The sequence below is a fragment of the Marmota marmota genome, unplaced genomic scaffold (assembly GCF_001458135.2).
Source record: "Marmota marmota marmota unplaced genomic scaffold, marMar, whole genome shotgun sequence".
Lineage (NCBI taxonomy): Eukaryota > Metazoa > Chordata > Mammalia > Rodentia > Sciuridae > Marmota > Marmota marmota.
Window position 1 is genome coordinate 11,716,606 of NW_026000211.1, and position 20,389 is coordinate 11,736,994.

Genomic DNA, 20,389 nt, shown 5'->3' on the forward strand with positions numbered 1-20,389 from the left:
AAATAGAAAATTGGGCAGATGACATCAATAAATTTTAACTGAATAGAGAACAGAGTAGAATAAACTTTTGAAGAATCCATCTCTGTATTAGTCACCTTTCTGCTCCTACAATACTGCCTCTAAGAGAAAAGGTTTGTTTTGGCTCTCAGTTTTGGAGGTCCATAGTGTTTGGTTAGCCCCCTTGCTGTGGGCCTGTGGTGAGACCGTCCATCACAGCAGGAGCACGTGGCACAGCAGGAGCACGTCCATCACAGCAGGAGCAAGTCCATCACAGCAGGAGCACATGGCACAGCAAAACTTCCCACTGTGTGATGGAGAAGCAAGAGAGTAAGAGGAAAAGGCCAGGTCCTATAACCTCCTTCTAGTGCACACCCCAGTGACCTAAAGACTCCCCACTAGAGCTCACCTCTCAAAGGTCCCACCACCTCCCAATAGTGTCCTTAACACATGGGCCTTTGGGGACACTCACATCCAAACTACAGCCATCACTAATCATAGAAATCTAAGTTACTACTACAGTGAGCCACCTTGTCACACCTACTAGACTGGCAAATATTTTAGTCTCAATTTCATATATAATGGAGATTACCATCAGTGGAAATCCTTAATTGCAGGTATAAAAAGATAGAATTTTTTTACAATCACCTGGACAACTCTGGTAATGTTGAAAATGAGACCAAACAAAACCTATAGTTGCTTGTGGCTACATTTATTAGCAGTTCTTACACCTGTCCAAGAAACGTGTATTTTAGTGTTCTGACATTATTTTTTATGCTAGCAAAACCTATCACAGTAGAAATTATGGATAAGTCATGGCATATTTTCTACCAGAATGAAATACAAAGTAAAATATTTTTTGGTCCATCAACATAAATATGAAAACATCAAAAACATGCAAAACTGAACTATATTGTTTAGGATTATATTCATGTACTATAGAATCAACTAATTAGATAAATGCAGAATAGTATGTGGCAGGGGCTACAAGTTGGAGGTACATAGGATGCCTAATATCTTATTAATGTTCTCTTTATTAAGTTGTACTGTGGGCCTATGGGTATTCCTTTTATTATTCATCTTTACATCACACATACATAAATGTTTTTGTGTATATAAAAAATCTCATAATAAAAAATAAATTCTAATGACAAAATAAGAAATGTTGAATCAAAAAAGAATGGGCATGGTGGCGCATGCCTATAATCCCAGCAGCTCAGAAGGCTGAGGCAGGAGGATTACAAGTTCAAAGCCAGCCTCAGCAATTTAGCAAGGCCCTAAGCAATTTAGTGAGACCCAGTCTCAAACATAAAAAAAAAAGGGGGGTGGGATGCTGGGGATATGGTTCAGTGGTTAAGCACCCCTGGGTTCAATCCCTGATACCCCTCTCCCCCCCAAAAAAATATAAGGTGGACAGGTTGCATATAATGGTTCTTAATTAAACTTTAAAAATCTATTAAGCTATTAAGAGCTTAAGGAAGATTTTTATTTGGACTATTAATAAAATATTTAGTATTACTTAATTTAGAAAAACCAGACTTCTTTTGGTTTTGTTTTTTTTGTTTGTTTGTTTGTTTGTTTGTTTTTTGGTACAAGAAATTGAACTTGGGCACTTGGCCACTGAGCAACACCCTCAGCCCTATTTTGTATTTTATTTAAAGACGGTCTCACTGGGTTCCTTAGCACCTCACCTTTTGCTGAAGCTGGCTTTGACCTCATGATCCTCCTGTCTCAGCCTCCCAAACTGCTGGGATTACAGGCGTGTGTCACCGCACCTAGCCAGACTACTTTTGATAGATTATTGGTTTATCCAAAGATCCTAGTAAGTTGAGCTTAACTGAGCGAGGATTTGGGAATTGGGATAGTGGCTGAATTGAGGTGAGTTGCATTGTGGTTCTAGTCTAGAAGCCTTAACAGAGTACCTTTTACTAATTCCTGTTTCTAGTTTGTAAATTAATAGCAATGAAACAACAGAATGTTTACTGTGTGCTGGTCATTACACTAAGTGTTTAATACCATCCTTACTCCAGTCCTCATAATAAACCTATGGAGGATAGATGCTATTGTTTTCCCCATTTTTACAGATAAACAAATTGAGACGTAGGTCAAAATACTTGTCTGAGCTTGCATACCTTAACTGGGATCAGCCAGTGTTTCAGGCATCTATTAATGCATAGCAAAGTACCCCACACTTTATTATTTAAAACAACAGTCAAAAAAACTACAGTCTACAGTCCAAATATGACCTTTGCCTTTTGTTGAAAATAAGCTTTTATTGGGACATAGCCAGATTCATTCATTTGAACACATTCATGCTACAATGGTAGGGCTGAGTAGTTGGCTCATAAAGCCAACAGTGGTTACTATTTGGCACTTCACAGAAGTTTGCCAATAGACTCATAACCACCACCATTTGATCACCTCACAGTTTTACTTTGGGCAGTTCTAATTTGCTACCTTCATTTGGTGACTGGGCTGAGTAGAAGTCTGAGTAGGCTCCATTCATGTGTATCGTGCATGGAGTTAGTTACCGCGTGTGATTTTTTTTTTTTTTTTTTTCCATGTGGCTAGCTTGGGCTTTCCTGTTGTTTGGCAGTCAGAATTTCACATGATGGTTGACTTCCAAAAGGGAGCATATAAGGAGGGAAAAAGTAGAAGCTGCAGATCTTTTTAAGACCTGGCCTTGGAAGTGGTACCCTATCACTCCATCATGTCCTATTGATCAAGCCAGTCATCAAGGAAGGGAAATGGGAAAAAGTGGCAAAGAATTTGTGGCTGTTATTAATCCATGACGGTCAAGCATTGGACTCAGGTCAGTGTGAATCCATATGCCATCAGCTTTGCAGTATTAAATAAGGAAGTAATTATGGAAAAAGGACCATCCTGTCACTGGTTTCCATTGGTTTGTTAACAGTATACAAAAATTTGGATATTCATTCAAAATTAACTGATAATAATACCTTACAAATGCATAATTTATAGCTTTTGTAAATGTACTCATAGGTATTTTCTTACTTGAGTTAACATCACAACAAAAGCCAGAACTTATTTTTGTGGAATTGAAGTTGAACTCCACCACTCAACTCCATCCTCACCCCTTTTATAGGTTTCCTTTTAAGAGATTCTCACTAAATTGTCAAGGCTATCCTTGAACTTGATATCCTTTTGCCTCCACCTCTGGAGTTACTAGGATTATAGGCATGTGCCACCACACCTGGTTGGTAGAACATATTTCATTTCTTCAGTTTCACTATTGAGTACACTGGGCCCTGGGTGGTTAAATATTTGCTAAGGTGTCAAGACTAGTAAGAAAGAAGCTCAAATGAGAACCTAGGTTTTCAGATTGCTAGTCCAGCATATTACTATGTTACAACTTTTTAAATTAATGTGTTCAGTAGTCTTGATGTATTCTACATGGCTTACCAGTTAATTAAAATTTAGAAAATACAACTGAGAGATGTTTATCACTAGTTGTGTTGTTAGATAATAGCAGACTATTCAATAAAGGCCCAGCAAGGTAATTAAAGGCAGCGATGCTTTTGATTACTTGTGCAAAAATGGGAGAACTGAACTAGGTGTGGTGGCACATGCCTATAATCCCAGCAGTTCGAGAGGCTGAGGCAGGAGGATCTTGAGTTCAAAGCCAGCCTAAGCAATAGAAAGGCCCTAAGCAACTCAGTGAGACCCTGTCTCCAAATAAAATACAAAATAGGGCTGGGGATGTGGCTCAGTGGTCAAGTGCCCCTGAGTTCAATTCCCCTACTTCCCTACCCCCCAAAATGGGAGAACCAGGTGGACAGTAGTAAGAGTGAGAGCTTAGATGGGTTTGTGGGACTATGCCTGGATGGGAAGAAGTATGGCTTCTCCCAGATTCTTTGGTGATAGGTCTCTAGCAATTTGCTAGGACTATTTTTATTTTCAGAACCTTTGACCTAAAGCCAAATTATGAAAAATCAGTGTATTCAATTGACTTATCTTAATATTCTAGATACTTCCGAAAGTGTGCATATTTGGTGTCTAGAAGGGAGGAAGACCAGAGACATCATGGAATTGGATATTGTTTTGTCTGCATTTGAGAAAACCATTGTAGAATATAAGTAAGTCTTCTGATGTTGTGATATATGACCTGATGAATTTCCCCTGAAGCATTCTTCTGCTCATCGCACCATTTTTTGATATGTAGTGTTTTCGCTATCATTGCACTATAAATATTTTTATATCTATTACATTATATTTATTAGGCTAATTTCAAACTATTGAAGCATCTTGTCTAAAATATATTTCCTATCTAACATGTGTTCCATTTTGAAATAGTGCATTCCCCGTATGTTGTTGTTTTAGCCTTTGAGTTTGTTGCCCTCTGTGGCTGTTGGCTTCTGGTCAGATTGTAAAAGGCCTGTCAGCTCCCATGATTGAAAGGTTTGGAGGTACATGAGCCCCTGGGCTTGAGCCCTCAGTCATCGTGCAGAATAGCCCATCAGGTCAGGACTTCACCCTGTGTCCAGAGAGAAACAGCCTCAAGAGTCAACAGCCCTTGGATTGTCATTCTCCAGCCTGGGGGGTTGGTGGGAGACAGTGAAAAAACAGCTACACAAAGTCATTCTCCACCTGTGTTTTCTCTGGACTTTACAAGCACAGGCCCCAGTTTTATTCTTATTTTTCATTATTGTAGTTGTTGTTTTCTTTTCTTTCCTGAAGTCCTTGAGGTGGGGAAAAAAAAAAAAAAGGTATTATCAAAACTGCAGGAGCTGGGGATATAGCTCAGTTGGTCGAGTGCTCGACTCGCACAAGGCCCTGGGTTCAATCCCCGGCACCACCAAAAAAATGCAAACTGGCAGAGTGAGCCTGAGATGTGGTTCAGCCAGCTACCCCTGAGAACATCACTGGCCTCTATGAGAGTAGTGTCTGGGAGGACAGCAGTGAGGTCAGAGGATGGGGTGTGGATTCAGAGGAAGAATAAAGAACTGGCAGCTCAGGAGACACGGAGGCTTGAAGCAGAAGGCACAGACTACAACACAGTGCTGGGGAGGACACAAGGAAAGAAGAAATAACAAGAACAGAGGAACTTCTCGGAGCCCCTCTGTTTAAACCAGGGATATCCCTCAGTTCTGCCCCAAGACTTAGTTTGTCCCACACTGCCCTGGGGGATTTTGGGCCATTGTTTTAGTCAGCTTTTTCATCAGTGTGGACCAAAAGACCCAACCAGAACAACATACAGGGGCTTACAGTTTAAGAGGTCTCAATCCATGGTTGGTTCTACTGCTGTGGGCCAGAAGTAAGGCAGAAAAAACACTAGGGCGGAAGAATGTGGTGGAGGAAAGCAGCGCAGGACATGACCACTAGGAAGCAGAGGGAGGACTCTGCTCACCAAGGACAAAATATATGCCCCAAAGGCATTCCTCCAGAGACCTACCTCCACCTACCACCCAGTTAATTCATTCAAGTGAAGTAACACGCTGATTAGGTTAAGTCTGCCACACCACCAGCATGAGCTTCATGAAAGAAGGTTTTGTTCATAAGAAATTACTGGTGAGTTTTAAATTAAAGAGACAGACTCTCATTACCTTTAACCCCAGCTCCGAGACGGCTTCTCCTAGCTCCCGCCTTCAGCCACCTAATGCGGTGGCGAGTTTTACAGAAGAGACTAGAGAGAGAGGGAGAGCATGCCAGGGAGTGAGCTTTTATTGGGGAACAAAAAATTTAAGGGAAAAATCCCATCCAATGAAGGTTAACGGGTGCAGCATCCCAAGGTCAGGGGCGGTGATTGGGTCTTCAGGTCAGTGGCCAGGCAGGCCTCTGCATGGACCAGCCCTCGGACCTGGGAAAGGGTGGGGAATGGCTCAGACACAGCTGTGTTTAAGCGCCTCTCACCCAGCCAGGGAGGCAACTCAAATCACATGCGAGGATGGCCTCCCACAGTTAAGGATCTCATAACCCAATCATTTCATCTCTAAGCTTTCTTGCACTATCTCACACATCAGCTTTTGTGATATCTAAACCATGACGCCTAACATGTGCCTTCAGAAAGAAGGTTGCCATTCAGCCCAAGAGATGTCATGAAAATGTCTAGGGAAGCTAGACTTCTACCCAAAGAGGGACTTCCCCATGAGCCACAGCATGGGACCCCAATGCCAATGTCATAATCTTAGATTTAGCAGAGCTTGTTAACAATTCATCAGTGAAATCATATTTGGAATACTATTTTGTATTATAACTATTCTGATAGTTGTGGATTATAGAAGTATTTTCATATTGAGGTAAAAACACATAACAATGTATCATCAACCATTTTTAAGTATATAGTAGTGTTAACCATATGCATCTTGTTATAACACATCTCTAGAACTTAAGTTTGCAAAACTGAAATTCTGCACCCTTTAAACAACTCATCATTTCTCTCTCCTCAGCAATGACATTCCACTTTCTTTGTAAATGTGACTACTCATGTAAGTGGAGTCATATAGTGTTTTTGTTTTGTTGCAGTTGGCTTATTTTAATGTTTTTGTGATTCTTCCATGATGTAGCATGTGTCAGAATATACTTCCTTTTTAAGACTGAATAATATTTCAGCATATGTATTTCACATTTTCTTTATCCATTCATTCACCAGTACACATGCATTCTCACCTTTTGACTATTGTGAATAATGCCATGAACTTTGGTGTACAAATATCTGTGTCCCTTCTTTCAGTTCTGTTGTGTCTATATCCAGAAGACTGTATGGTAATTCTGTGTTTTGAGGAACTACCATACTGTTTTCCACAGAACTACACCATTTTACATTTCCATCATCAGTGCACAAGAATTCCAATTCTCCACATTCTTGCTAACACTTACCTGTTTCATACACATATAATTGCCATCTTGGTAGGTATAAAATTGTGGTTTCCATTTGCATTTCCCTCATGGTTAGTGTAGGTGAACATTTTCCCTTCTGTAAGGTCGCCATTCACATACCTTCTTTAGAGAAATGTCTATTCAAGTACTTGGTCCATTATTTCCTTTCATTCTGTGGATTGCCTTTTTTCATTGCCTTATTGTTTCCTTTGATGTGCAGAAGTTTTTAAGTTTGATGTAGACTCGTTTGTCTATTCTTTCTTTTGTTTCTCATGTTTTTTGATGTCATATGCTAGAAATTATTGCTAAATTGAGTGTCATGAAGCTTTTCTCCTAGGAGTATTATAAATTTCAGATTCTTCCATTTAGTACTTAAAATATACTTAAGAGTTGATTTTTGTATATGGTATAAGGTAAGGGTCCAACTTCATTCTTTTGCATGTGGATCCACTTTTTCCAGCACCATTGTTGGAAGAAATTATTATTGCCAATTTGTGTAACCTTAGCACCCTGTCAAAGATCATAAACCCTCAAGATATGTGAGGGTTTATTTCTGGGTTCTATGTCCTGTTCTGTTGGTCTGTGTCTGTCATTCTGCCACTACCATCCTGTTTTGATTACTGTAAATTTGTAGTATGTTTTGAAATTAGAAGGTATGAGGTCCCAGCTGTTTTTCTTAAGATTGTTTTGGCTACTTTTGGGATCCTTTTAATTTTAGGATATTCTATTTATGCAAAAAATGTTGTTGGTATTATGCTAAGGATTATGTTGAATCTATGGATTGTTTTAGGTAGTATGGACATATTAGCAATATTTTGTCTTCCAATCTATAAGCATGGGATGTCATTCCATTAATTTATGTCTTCCGTAAATTCTCCACATTCTCACCAACATCTGTGTTTTAGGTTTTTGTTGATGTGTTTTTATAATAGTTAACCCAATGGATGTTAAGTGGCATTGATTTGTATTTCCCTTGTGGTTAGTATTGTGTAGCATCTTTTTTATACTTGATGACCATTTGTACATCTTTGTTGGAGAAGACGGGGAACATAACCAGAGTCGTAAATTCTAAGGAAGAATAAAAAATAAATGTTAGATTAAAAACAACGTACAGGTTGGATATCCCTTATCTGAAATGCTTGGAACATTAAGTGTTTCATATTTCAGCATTTTTAAATTGGGAATATTTACATATGCTTTATGGTTGAACATCCCTAACCTGAAAATTGGACATCTGAAATGCTCTGAAATCTATAACTTACATCTAGTGTCATGTCTACTCAATGTCAGTTACTAGAGCATTTCAGATTTTGGATAAGGATGCTTAACCTACAATGGGAATCTGTAAACTACTTCATCCAACAACAGAAGAAATCATGTATTTATTAAGCACACATGAAACATTCACCAAGATAGACCACATTCTATAAAACACACTTTACCAGAGTGAAATAGAAATCATATTCTGCTCACAGACCACAAATTAGAAATCAATACCAAAAAGATGGCTGGAAAATCTCAAAGATGTTGGGAGAGTATACAGCACACTTCTAAAGAACAGACATACTGGTCAAAGAAGAAATCATAAGAGAAATTTTAAAATATTATGAACTAAGCGAAAATGAAACTACAACAAATCAGTGCCTCAATCATCTAACATTTCACTTTAGGAAATTAGGAAAAAGAAGCAAATTAAAGCCAAAGTTAATCTTTAGAAGAAAAGAATAAAAATCAGAGTAGAAAGCGATGAAGTTTAAAATAGAGAATAGAGAAAATCAACATCAAAAACTCGTTCTTTGAGAAAATCAGAATAGATCAATAAGCCTCTAACCAGGCTAAGAGAAAAAAGAGAACACAAATTACTACTGTCAGAAATGAAAGAGGGGTCATCACTATAGTAAATTTAGTAGATGGATAATAAAGGAAAACTATGAACAACTGTATGGCTACAAATTTGATAACCTAGATGAAGTCGTCAAATTCTTTGAAAGACACAATCTGACACACAAAAGAAAAAATAGGTGATGTGAATAGGTCAGTATTTTAAAAAACTGAATCAATAGCAACTCCCCCCAAACAGATGTCACTAAAACCCAAATGGACTCACTGGTGAATTTCACCACATTTTTAAAGAAGAAATTAGATATTTCTCTTCAATATTTCAGAAGATAAAAGCAAAAGGAATACTTCCTAACTCATTCTGTATGGCCAGCATCACCTTCTACTCAAATCAAAGACATTATTAAAAAAAAAAAAAAAAAAAAAGTAGACCATTATCTCTCATGAAAATAGATGGAAATATTCACAACAAAATGTTAGTAAATTGAATTCAACAATGTATGAAAAAGAATTAGACACCATCACCAAGTAGGTATGCAAAGTTAATTCAACTTTAGAAAATCGTGTTTAGAAAAATTAACATGATCATATTAATAGATTCAGGAAAAGCATTTGATAAAAATCCAATAACCATGTCATGACAAAAACTATTGGTAAAATTAGGAATACACCACTCTATTCTTTAACTTTAGATAAAGAATATCTACAAAACAAAAAAACAACCTATGGCTAACATTGTACTGAATGATAAGGAACTAGAAATTTTCCCATCAAGATCAGGAACTAGGAAAGTCTATCCCGTCTCACCATTCTTTTTCAGCATCACACTGGAAGTCCTAGATAATAAGACAAAAAAAGAAAAAGTATATAGATTGGGAAAGAAGTGAAACTGTCTTTGTTCTCAGATGACACAATCATACTATCATCTCTGTAGAAAATCTGAGAGAACAGACCAAAAAACCTTTTTGGGACTAGAAATTGATTACTGCAGGGTTGCAGGATACCTGGTTAGTATTCAACAGTCGGCTATTTTCCTATGTACTATCCAAAGCAAATGGAATTTTAAATTAAAAACACAAGACCATTTACATTAGCAATCCCCCAAATAAAATACTTAGGCATAAATCTCACAAACTATGTAGAAATATGTAGGAAGAAAACTACAAAACTCTGATTAAAGAAATCAAGGAAGAACTGCATAAATGGAGAGAGATTTCATGTTTATGGATAGAGAAGTTTGATATTGTTAAGATGTCAAGTTCATTAAAAAACCCAGAAAGTTATTTTATGGATATCAATAGTCTGATTCTGAAGTTTATAATACAGAGGCAAAAAACAGAGAATAATCAAATCAAGATGGAAGACCAAAGTTGGAGGACTAATACTACCTGACAACAAATTTACCATAAAGCTATAAACAAGACAGTGTGGCATTGGTAAAATAATAAATAGATAAATCAGTAGAACTGAATACAGAGCCCAGAAACACACCCACAGAAATGTAGTCAACTGACTTTGAAAAAGGAGGAAAGACAATCAAATGGATACAAAAGTCTTTTCAACAAATTGTGCTGAAACCGTAGGGTATCCGCATATAAGAAAAAGAAAAAAAGAATCTAGACAAAGACCTTATGTGCTTAACAATATTAACTCAAAATGAATTATAAACCTAAATATAAAATGCAAAACCATAAAACTCTTAGAACAGGAGAAGAAAAAAATGATGACCTTGGATTTGAAAATAAATTAATAATACCAAAAGCACTATCCACAAAAGAAAGCATTGATAAACCAAACCTCAATAACTTTTTTTCTTCCATGTAAGACACTTTCAAGAATGAAAAGATAAGCCACAGAATAGGTGAAGATATTTGCAAAAGATGTCTGATAAGGACTGTTATTCAAAGTATGCTAAGAACTCTTAGGACCCAACAATAAGATGACAAAAAATTAATGGGCCAGAGACCTAGCAGAGTGTCTGCTGCTGCTGGAACACAGTCACAGTGAGTCTCCTTTCCAGCCAAGAGTGTTCCCACCTGGGGAACAAGAGCATGGCCACCACATCTCTCCTCCCTTGTGGCAAGGGCCCAAACCACTTTCTTTGAGTGGTCAGCTCTATAGTTTCTGAGGCACTGGCAGATAACTTGTGGCTGCCCAGGATAAAGTCTGCTAGTCAATAGATCAGGTAGTAGGAAAAAGCCAGGATTTGCTTTAAGGATTTCTATATTACTTGGTATCACTGTGGACTTGGCTTATTCCAGGGAATTAAATGACTGCACCAGAAGGTTTAGGAGGAAAAAAAAATTTCCTGCTGAAACGTTTCCAGTTTTGTTTTTTGAGTCTGAGAAAGGGCTACAGGTTGAATATTGTCATCTTAGATATGTACAGTAGTGTATGTCACATTGTGTTTATGCCCTAAGCAAATGAAGCACACCTTTCAAAATCTTTAAATACCTAGTTTGATTTTTTTCCCTTTTGACTCCTTTACAGACAAAGAGTAGAATCTAAAATTTGTAAGGAAGCCATCAACAAATTTTCTTTTAATATTAAAGAAGAACTCATCAGAATGGTAAGCTTACTGACATGAATTTGTTGCTCTAAATTTTTTTAATGCTGGGGCAGCACATTGTTGTCTTAGAAAAGCTTGCACTTATTCTCAATAGGATAACAGTGCATTAGAGCTACCCACATTTTACATGCTGTTTTTAAACTAAAAACTATTATAAACTACATATGAAACTAAGTGTTTCATTCAGCTTTGTTTTGCTGTAACCAAAATACCTGACAAGAACAACTGAGAGGAGGGAAAGTTTATTTGGGGCTTATGGTTTCAGAGATCTTTGTTCATCCATGGCTGACTCCGCTGCTCTGAGCCCAGGTGAGGCAGAACAGCATGAGGGAAGTGCAGGGCCTGCTCCCTTCATGGCCGAAGGGTAGCAGAGGAAAGGGGGAGAGCAGGGGGCTGCAGGGAAGATGAACCTTTCCAGCCATGCCCCATCTGTCTAGAGGTGCCACCTAGTCATTCAATCCAGGATGGACCATTCTCAAAATCCAATCATTTCAATCTAACCTCTGACTATTCTGTATTAACCAGAGGTTTGGGGGAACACCTCATATCGAAACCATAACACTCTGTAACATTTAACTTTGGAAAAATTCATCTGCTTATTTTTTGTTTTGTGTAGCTTAAAGAAGCCCAGATGTTGAAAAATCTGAAAAGGAAGAATGCTAAGGTAAATCACTATGTGATTAGAATTATACAAACAAGCCAGGTACAGTGGCACACACCTGTAATCCCAGCAGCTCAGGACACTGAGGCAGGAGGATTGTGAGTCCAAAGCCAGCCTCAGCAAGTGTGGCCCTAAGCAACTCAATGAGACCCTGTCTCTAAATGAAATACAAAGTAAGGTTGGGGATGTGGCTCAGTGGCCAAGTGTTCCTCGGTTCAATCCCCGATATCCAAAAAAAATATATATATCTGTCAGTATTATTTGACTATAAAGAGTTAAGTAAAGATAAGACTTTTTTTTTTTTTTAATTTGTACAAATCTTGGAATTCGTATACAATTTTTTATCTTTTTTAGTCTTTTATTTGGTTGATCTTGTGGTTGATTAAGTTAGAGAAATGTTATGCAAGATAAAGAATGGGGATCTATGTTAGTCATCCTTCTATCACTATAGTGAAATACCTAAGATAATCAACTTAGAACAGGTTAATTTGGGCTAGTAGTTTTGGAGGTTCCAGTCCATGACTAGTTGACCTGTTGGTTTGGGGCCTGTGGCGAGGCAGCACATGATGGTGAGAGTGTGTGACAGAGCAAAACCCCATAACATCATGCCAGCGAGCACAAGAGAGCAAGCAGGGGACTGGGTTCCTACAGTTTCCTAAGGGCACACTCCAGTAACCTAAAAACTGCCCACTAAGCCACACCTAGTCTCTCTGTTTCCTGCTGCTCTTCCAGTACCTGGCACGATGTCTGTGGCAGTGTTTAAATGTTTACATTAATTTAACAAATTATTGTATTACTTAGATGACTTCTGATATTGAAAGAAAAAGGCAGCGTCTCATTGAAGTCCAAGATGAACTTCTTCGGTAAGATAATACCAAAATCCTGGTTGAGAACTTAAAAGGACAGTAGTATAGTGTGTCATTTGGTGGAGTGTCATATTAAAAGCACCAGGTTATCTTTGAGCTCAGATGGTCATGGAAGGCAGGTTATGTTGCCTAGTTGCAGAACCAATTAGCACAAGAGAATTCAGCACTGCTGTGTTTCCCAATCTCTCTCAGCTCTGGCCCAAGACAGCCTGCTTAAGAGGTTTAATGCATAGTCTTTAGAATTAGACGGCTGGGTTTGAATCCAGTTTGTGCCATTTACTGGCTGTGCAGTGTTGGACAAGTTACTTACCTTTCCAGTATCTCAGTTTCATCTTTTTTATGTGGGCATAATAATACCACCTGTATCTTAGCGTGTTATAGGAATTGAGTGAATCTCTAGAAAAGTGCTTCATAATGGCTAACACACATGAAGTGTTCTTTGTTACCACAGAAATGTATACCCTGGAGCGGCATTTGTTTAAATGCATACTGGTGGGCCAGAAAAACCTCACAGGCTTTGCAGGCCAAGGCAGTCCCCCAGGCTGGTTCAGAATACAGGATCACACATTTTCTGCTGCTCTTCTGAGGCCAGGACTGAGCTGGAGGCTTGAGTAAAGTAGAATCAGCTATGCTGTCTGCTTTTAAGGAGTTTTAAAATAGAGAGGGCTGGGGATGTAGCCCAGTCTCTCAAGTACACTGCTTGCCTAGTAGAAGCAAGGCCCTGGGTTTGATCCCCAAAACACACACACACACACACACAGCCTGAGAAAGAATGTGATATTATCAGGAAAGATGTAATTAAGTACTAGGTTGGTTTTTTATTAGTGCACTATTGTCTTACATAATTGTGAGTTCACTTTGACATATTAATAAATTCATATAACTGGCCCCATTTCAGTCCCCAGTAAAGTACTGAGTTTTAAAGAAGAGAATGCCCTAAGAATTTAATAATGGACTAGTTAATAAATTTCTTCCCTTGATTTCCAAATTTTGTCTAGGGACAGGGGCTGACCCATATAAAGTTTCCATTGGCACAGCCCCAAATTAGAAACTTAAGGTAACATAATAACACTTATAGCTTCCTCTGAGGCAGGGCACTTTCTACAAATCTATTAGTCATCATCCTATGAAGTAGGTGATGTGAATTCTGTAATGAGGCTCTGCTTTGTTGTCATGTGAGACCACTCAGACTTAAAGAGTTTTTATACCTTTTCTAGGTATAATTTTAGAAGTTGGAGAAGTATATTTCGAAAATATATAGTAAGAATAAGTGTAGTATATCATGTTTTTAACTTTGCATGTGAAAACCCCAAAGCACAGAGGAATAATAACACAGTCAAACCCCTAGGAAGTGGGGGAGCAAGACTCTGCTGTCAGCTGATTGTAATTCTGACTCCTGATCATAATCCTGCCAGTTCAGAAGTCAGTTTGCTGATGGGTGCTGAATTTGTTCAATGTGAAGGCCTGTTAAAAAGGGTTTTTCTTTATTATTTTTAAGAGGAGGAAAAGATTATTTTGGCTCAGTATCAGAGGTTCAGCCCATTGTTGGCCAACTCCATTGCTCTGGGCCCAGGGGAGGCAGAACATTGTGGTGGAAGAGTGTAGCAACTGGAAGCAGAGGACTTGACTTTTATAAAATCATAGTAGAGGACAGTTTTTTCTATATTTGGGAAAAATTAAAATTGGCAGCCTTTCCTCCTCATTTTGGCCCATAAAACCTAAATTATCCCTTATTTTATAGGTAAACAAACTAAACCACTAAGAAGTGAAGCAGTTGGTCCAAGGTCCACATTTTTCATCCAGGTACTATGATACTTTTCCCACTAGTTTTACTAGACCTTGGAAAATGGACAGGATTTTGATAAGAAGGGGAAAGTTTTTGTCCATAGTTAAAACTACAATGCCTGGCTACTCCTGCCTGAGACTATAAAATGCCAACCAAGTTTACAGGTTAATTCATAGCTCCCAAGTCTGGACTGAATTGATGAATTTTAGCATATGTAAGGCATATTCTTCTGGGTGTCATTGTTCATTATTCATTGTATATCACAGGTCAGAGGGTTTTTCCTACAAAGAAAATTTAAACCTAGTACTCCTTTCATTTTTTTCAATTATCTTTGTCAGATCCAAAGATAAATCATCTAGTCTACCTCCCCTAATTTTTCATACTTAATGCAGTATAACTAAATACACAGTCTCATACTTTGTAGCCTGTTACACTTCACTATATGTTTATTTTGTGGAAAAATTTATTTTTGTTCTAGGTTAGAACCACAACTAAAACAACTACAAACAAAATATGATGAACTTGAGGAGAGAAAGTCATCCCTTAGGAATGCAGTGTATTTCTTATCTAATTTAAAACAGCTTTATCATGATTATTCAGTTGTTCAAGAGAAAGAACCAAACATAAAAGAAATGGTAAGTTGGATTTTTACTTTTTATTGTGCTTTAGATGATGAAGGGTATTTCCATGCTATGTAGTACTAGAAGCTTTAAGACAAATGAACAGCATAATATAAAGCAATGAAAATTTATTATATATCTTTTTTTTAGCTATTTAATGAAAGCTAGAGGAGTAGAAAAATCCCAAAGCAGTAGAACATGTATAAAAATTTAAATATGATCAATTAAGTAACATATAATTATACAATGTAATGTAGTTATTATACTATACAATATATAAACTCTACAGATTCAATTTCCAACCCATTTTAATGCACCTATGTCAGTTTCACTGAAATATTTACATAATTGAAACCTGTAACTTAAAGGTTGCAATTCAAATGTTCTTAACCCATTAAGACATTTAACTGATCCTCCCAATTTTTCTAGATATTTTGGATTTTTATTATAAACTTTTATAATAAGTTTGGTGTTCTCATTCCATCAGTTCTTGCAGTAAAAAAATACCTACCTTACTTTTTTTTGTGTTTTAAAATAGATATGAGATCAAACAAACCCCACCTCAGATTAGCACACTTGCCCAGAGCAGTTGTTTACCTGTCACAGGCATGATTTTGTTTTAATCCAATGCTGCAGTTCTCCTTGAACCAACTATTCATATTGGATAAATAGATCAGTTTGAGCTTTATAGAGTGGTTCCCTTGTAACTTTATATTACAGAGTGAATTAAAGCCAATTTTCTTAATGATCTTGGTTAAAAAATGAAAGAAGTAGCTATCAAAAGTTCTATCAAAAATTGTTCTATCGACATTGGTCAACTATTTAATATTTGTGAACTTATATAATTTTCTGTCTTCAACAGTATGATTCATCCAGCCTTCCAGCTCTGTTATTTAAAGCCAGAACACTTCTGGGAGCTGAAAACCATCTGCAAAATATCAATCATCAATTAGGAAAGCTCCTTGGCCAGGAATGAGAAGACCAGTCTATGAAATATTACCTACATAACACATCTCAAACTTTTTTAAAAGTATGACTTAATCACTAAAATAAATGAAACAAGTTTGTCTTAGAAGCCATAGTCATCTTTCCTGATAATAAAATGCTAATACCTTATTTTAATCAGCCCCAGATATTAAAACCCAGACATGAGTATTAATCTATAAATAAACTTTTAAAATTATGTCATTGTGAACACAGACCAATTTTGGTTAATGAGATGTCTATTGAATGAGTTTAAAAACAACAAAGCCAATTTTCAATAAAATTGGTTTACTTTAGTAAATAACAAATTGGAAGATAAAGTGATAAAAACACAATTGATATAAACAGACTTAATAAGTTAATATAATTATTTTGTGTGCAGCTGGAGATTGAACTTGGGGCCTTTGCATGCTAGACAAGCAGGCACTCTACCACTGAGCTGCACTCCGAGGCCTAATTTAATAAATCTGTTATCAAATCTCAGACTTCAGGCAAATTTTTGCCTGGATAGTAAGCACTGTCCACAGAGACCTACTCTTGAAATACCTCAATAATTAGTTCATCGGGAATTTCATCCTCTGTACTACTATGAGAAGTAAGAAGACTATTCTCTACAGCTTCAGCTAATTCAGCATCTTCGGTTGCTTCTAAAAAGCAAGCATCATCAGTGCCATCCCAGTCAGCATCAGCAGATGCACCTGCTGTTGACGGGAGCTCATGAGGATTCTTGGTTTCATTGTGCCCAGTTTCATCTTCTGTAAACTCTTCTTCCTTTATTTCAATGGGGAAGAAGATGGGAAGATAAAAGTTATTTAGATGCAATATGTGACAATTTCACCATACTCTGAATCTATGTTAAGGGATGAAGTAAGGACCAGTTCTTCAACAGTTAATACAGTGAATATGCTCGATGAACTGTCTCTAGTATAGTCATGGGATGAGTGTATTAACTCAAAGGTGTTGCCTTTGTAGCTCAGACACTCTTGAAATTCCAAATTTTAAGTTGCCTGCAGTTCCTTGACATTTTTCAATATTCCCAGACTGGGCTACAACAAAGGTCGATTTGATTTTACAACAAGTGGCTAATCCAGCTAAAGACAGATTAGAAAATATATTTGCTATCTTCACAACAGATTTATTTCTCTAATTTACAAAGTATATTAAAAATTGTAAACATGGTTTGGAAGAAAATTGTCCAAATATGTCTGGGTTGTATATTAGCATATTGCATCAATGTTAAATTTCCTGAATTTAAAATTTTTTCCATAGCTATGTAAGAATGTCCTTATTCTTCATGAACATGCTTAATTAAGAAATGAAGGGTTTAAATATCTACAACTTACTCTTGAGATTCATCAAAAATAGTAATACATGTGTACATTAGAGGGAGGAAGGCAGCCAAATGTCAACAAATGGCAAATCCAGGTGAAGGTTGGGTCAGGAGAATCACTTATTTTCATGCGGTATTTGCAGGTTAGAAATTTTCTTTACTTTTTAAAGTCTATAAGATAATGTTATAGAAAAGTGATAAATAACACCAATAATATAATAATTTAGAATATTTTTAAAAGATTTTAAGCAGAAATGATAAAATGCTTAAGTGATACTTATATGGGTATTCATCATATTGTTCCTTTATTATCTTAAATAATAGCCAAAATAAGTTGTGTCCAAGTAATGGTAACAACTATATATGCCAAAAGTACTTTCAACTTGTCATATTTGTGGTATTTTCAAATAAGCAGAAAAATAAATTTAAAAATCAGCTGAAACCAGTCATCAAAATAACACTCCTATCAAGGATGACATATCCCTCCTCCTCCTAAGAGACACAATTTCATTTTTTAAAATTAGTTCTTAGTTATTTATAAACACTTTCAAACCAGGCAGTTTGGCAGAGTATTTGGAGGTGTTGGTTCTTTTATATCCAGCTCTTAGGATTTCCACTATTCTAAACTTGGAGACATGAGTTATTTCAGGAGATAATTTTTTAAGATAATTTTTAATTGAATAGATAATGTGGGTTTTCTAGACTATAAACTCAAGCACTTGTTCAGCTTATAGCAAGTAATTTATTCTAACCATAATGGTATAAAAGTGCTCATAGATATGACCCAGAAGACAAAGGTAAGATTTAAAAGTACAACACGACAACTGGGTATGGTGGTTCATGCCTGTAATCCCAGCAACTCAGGAGGCTAAAACAGGAGGATCACAAGTTCAAAGCCAGCCTCAGCAACTTATTAGCAAGGCCCTGAGAAATTCAATGAGACCCTGTCTCAAAATAAAAATAAAAAGGGCTCAAGATGTGGCTCAGTGGTAAAGCACTCTAGGTTCAACTTCTAATAAAATTTCTTATAAAACATTAATGTCATAGAAAAATGGATAAAGGAGAGATATGCAATTCATAATAGAAATACAAATAGTAAATATGGGAAGAGTTTGACTTCATTAACAAAGAATAGAAGGTGAACATCCAGTGTTGGGAAAGGAAAGTAGTGTTATTAGGTGTCCAATTTTTTATAGAACTCTGATTTCCTGTTTTATGGACAGCAATTTGATAACAGGTTTTGTTGAATACATTTGTGACACTTTAGGGGGAAAAAAACCCTACCAAATAGTTTGTGTATTATGACTTATAAAAATATACACGAACAGGTGTAGATACAAATTCTGGAAGATGTATGCTAAAATTTCACATCAGGTCAAATTATGAGTGGGGAAGATTTTTCTCCCCTTTGTATGTATTTTCTATTTTTCTTCTACACTGAAAATGAATCACTTGAGTAAATAAAAGACCAAAGAAAAATGCTGCTTTGGCAGTCTGATAATAGCTATCGAAACTAAAACTGTATATATTCTTTGGTGCAATTCTACTTCTAGAAATTAATCCTATAGCCATGGTTGTTCAAAGAAACAAAAAGATGGCTACTTTGGTTTACTTTTTGTAAAGTGAAAATGAGAAACTTTCGAAGCATCTGGGACTAGTTAAATAAATTGATTATATAATTTCTTATGCAGCAATGACATAAAAATTATCAGATGTGTGCTAAGATGGGAAAATCACTACACTATATTCCTAAGTGAAAACAGGTACCATTCTGTTTAAAAGGTATCTGGAGACTGCTCACTTATTCTACTATGCCAAAAACCAATTAGTAATGAGAAAGATGAAAAACTGCACCTACCTGTTTGAGAAGAAACAGAAGACTGACTTCAGCAGGTAATGGAAAATCTGAATCAGAAAGACAGTCAAACTATTATACAGATATAGAAAAACTATTATAGACACATATCTAGTTTTTACTTTATTGTTAATGAAAAAATGAACTACTCACAGTCAGATTTGAAGTTTTCTGCTTTGCACACAGGGTCATGACATTTTTGATACCAAACTTCATTTTTCAGATCAACCAGAATCCTTTATGTTTAAAAAAAAAGTATTAATAACCATATTGTATAGAAGACAAATTCAGCTATATGCTGCTTATAAGAGATATGCATGAAACAAATATGGAGAAATTTTTAAAGTAAAATAGAAAATACACACTAATCAAAAGAAAACTGGTAGTTAAAATTCACACAAAATGGACTTCAGGCAAGAATGTAGAAATCTGCAAAAGCTCCCCCCACACGACAGAATTCTTAACCCTGAATCAGCCATGTAATACAGCTTCAAAATATGTAAGCAAAGAAAAAAAACTGACAAAACTGAGGATGAGCAAATCTACCCATAAACAATCTTCTACCAAATAAATCAATATTTTAAAAAGCATTCTGGTAATTTATAGCTCAAATACAAATAACCAAGAAAAAAAAGTTTAATAAGGACTCAAAATATTTGGAAAAAGACATCAGAATCACCCCTAATAAAATAAAATGTAGGAAGTAATAAAGTGTTAAGTAAAAGGAATGAAGGTCAAAATTGGAAGACTAATGAAATTACTGCAAGGTGAGTCAAAAAATAAGGCAGACAAATAGAAATCAAATGCAGCATATACTAAAGCTTATTAAAGAGTACTATGAATGTTTACCAGTAACTTTGAAAATTTTTGTAAAAGTACTAAATAAAAATAAATTAAGCAAAATAAATATAACAGAAATATTATATCTTAAAATTAAATAAAATTCTCAAAAATTTAATTAAGTAGTTTAAAACATCCTGTTTTACAGAGAAGGAAATAGAATGGCTAACATTCCACATGGTGGTTGGTGGGGTAGAGGGCGGGC

General features: G+C 36.3%; 2 protein-coding genes across 8 annotated transcripts in view; one reads left to right on the plus strand and one right to left on the minus strand.

Annotated features, from left to right (window-relative positions):
• The window catches only part of Cenpu (centromere protein U), a 38,490-nt gene extending 22,243 nt beyond the window's left edge, over positions 1 to 16,247 (plus strand). For both annotated transcript variants that reach the window (XM_015486165.2, XM_048791911.1), the window contains exons 8-13: positions 3,986 to 4,094; positions 11,164 to 11,242; positions 11,859 to 11,906; positions 12,705 to 12,766; positions 15,034 to 15,190; positions 16,038 to 16,247. In XM_015486165.2, the coding sequence (XP_015341651.1) occupies positions 3,986 to 4,094; positions 11,164 to 11,242; positions 11,859 to 11,906; positions 12,705 to 12,766; positions 15,034 to 15,190; positions 16,038 to 16,151 (569 nt within the window). In that variant the 3' untranslated portion in view covers positions 16,152 to 16,247. The remainder of the gene's footprint in view (positions 1 to 3,985; positions 4,095 to 11,163; positions 11,243 to 11,858; positions 11,907 to 12,704; positions 12,767 to 15,033; positions 15,191 to 16,037) is intronic.
• Primpol (primase and DNA directed polymerase) overlaps positions 15,192 to 20,389 on the minus strand; it is a 33,889-nt gene continuing 28,691 nt past the window's right edge. For 3 of the 6 annotated variants that reach the window (XM_048791909.1, XM_015486164.2, XM_015486163.2), the window contains 3 exons: positions 19,498 to 19,580; positions 19,348 to 19,394; positions 15,192 to 16,930 (listed from right to left, as the gene is read on the minus strand). In XM_048791909.1, coding sequence (XP_048647866.1) covers positions 16,691 to 16,930; positions 19,348 to 19,394; positions 19,498 to 19,580 — 370 coding nt within the window. In that variant the 3' untranslated portion in view covers positions 15,192 to 16,690. Of the gene's footprint in view, positions 16,931 to 17,502; positions 17,661 to 19,347; positions 19,417 to 19,497; positions 19,581 to 20,389 lie in introns of those variants that run through there. The other 3 variants (XR_007343373.1, XM_048791908.1, XM_048791907.1) reach the window with 3 other exon arrangements.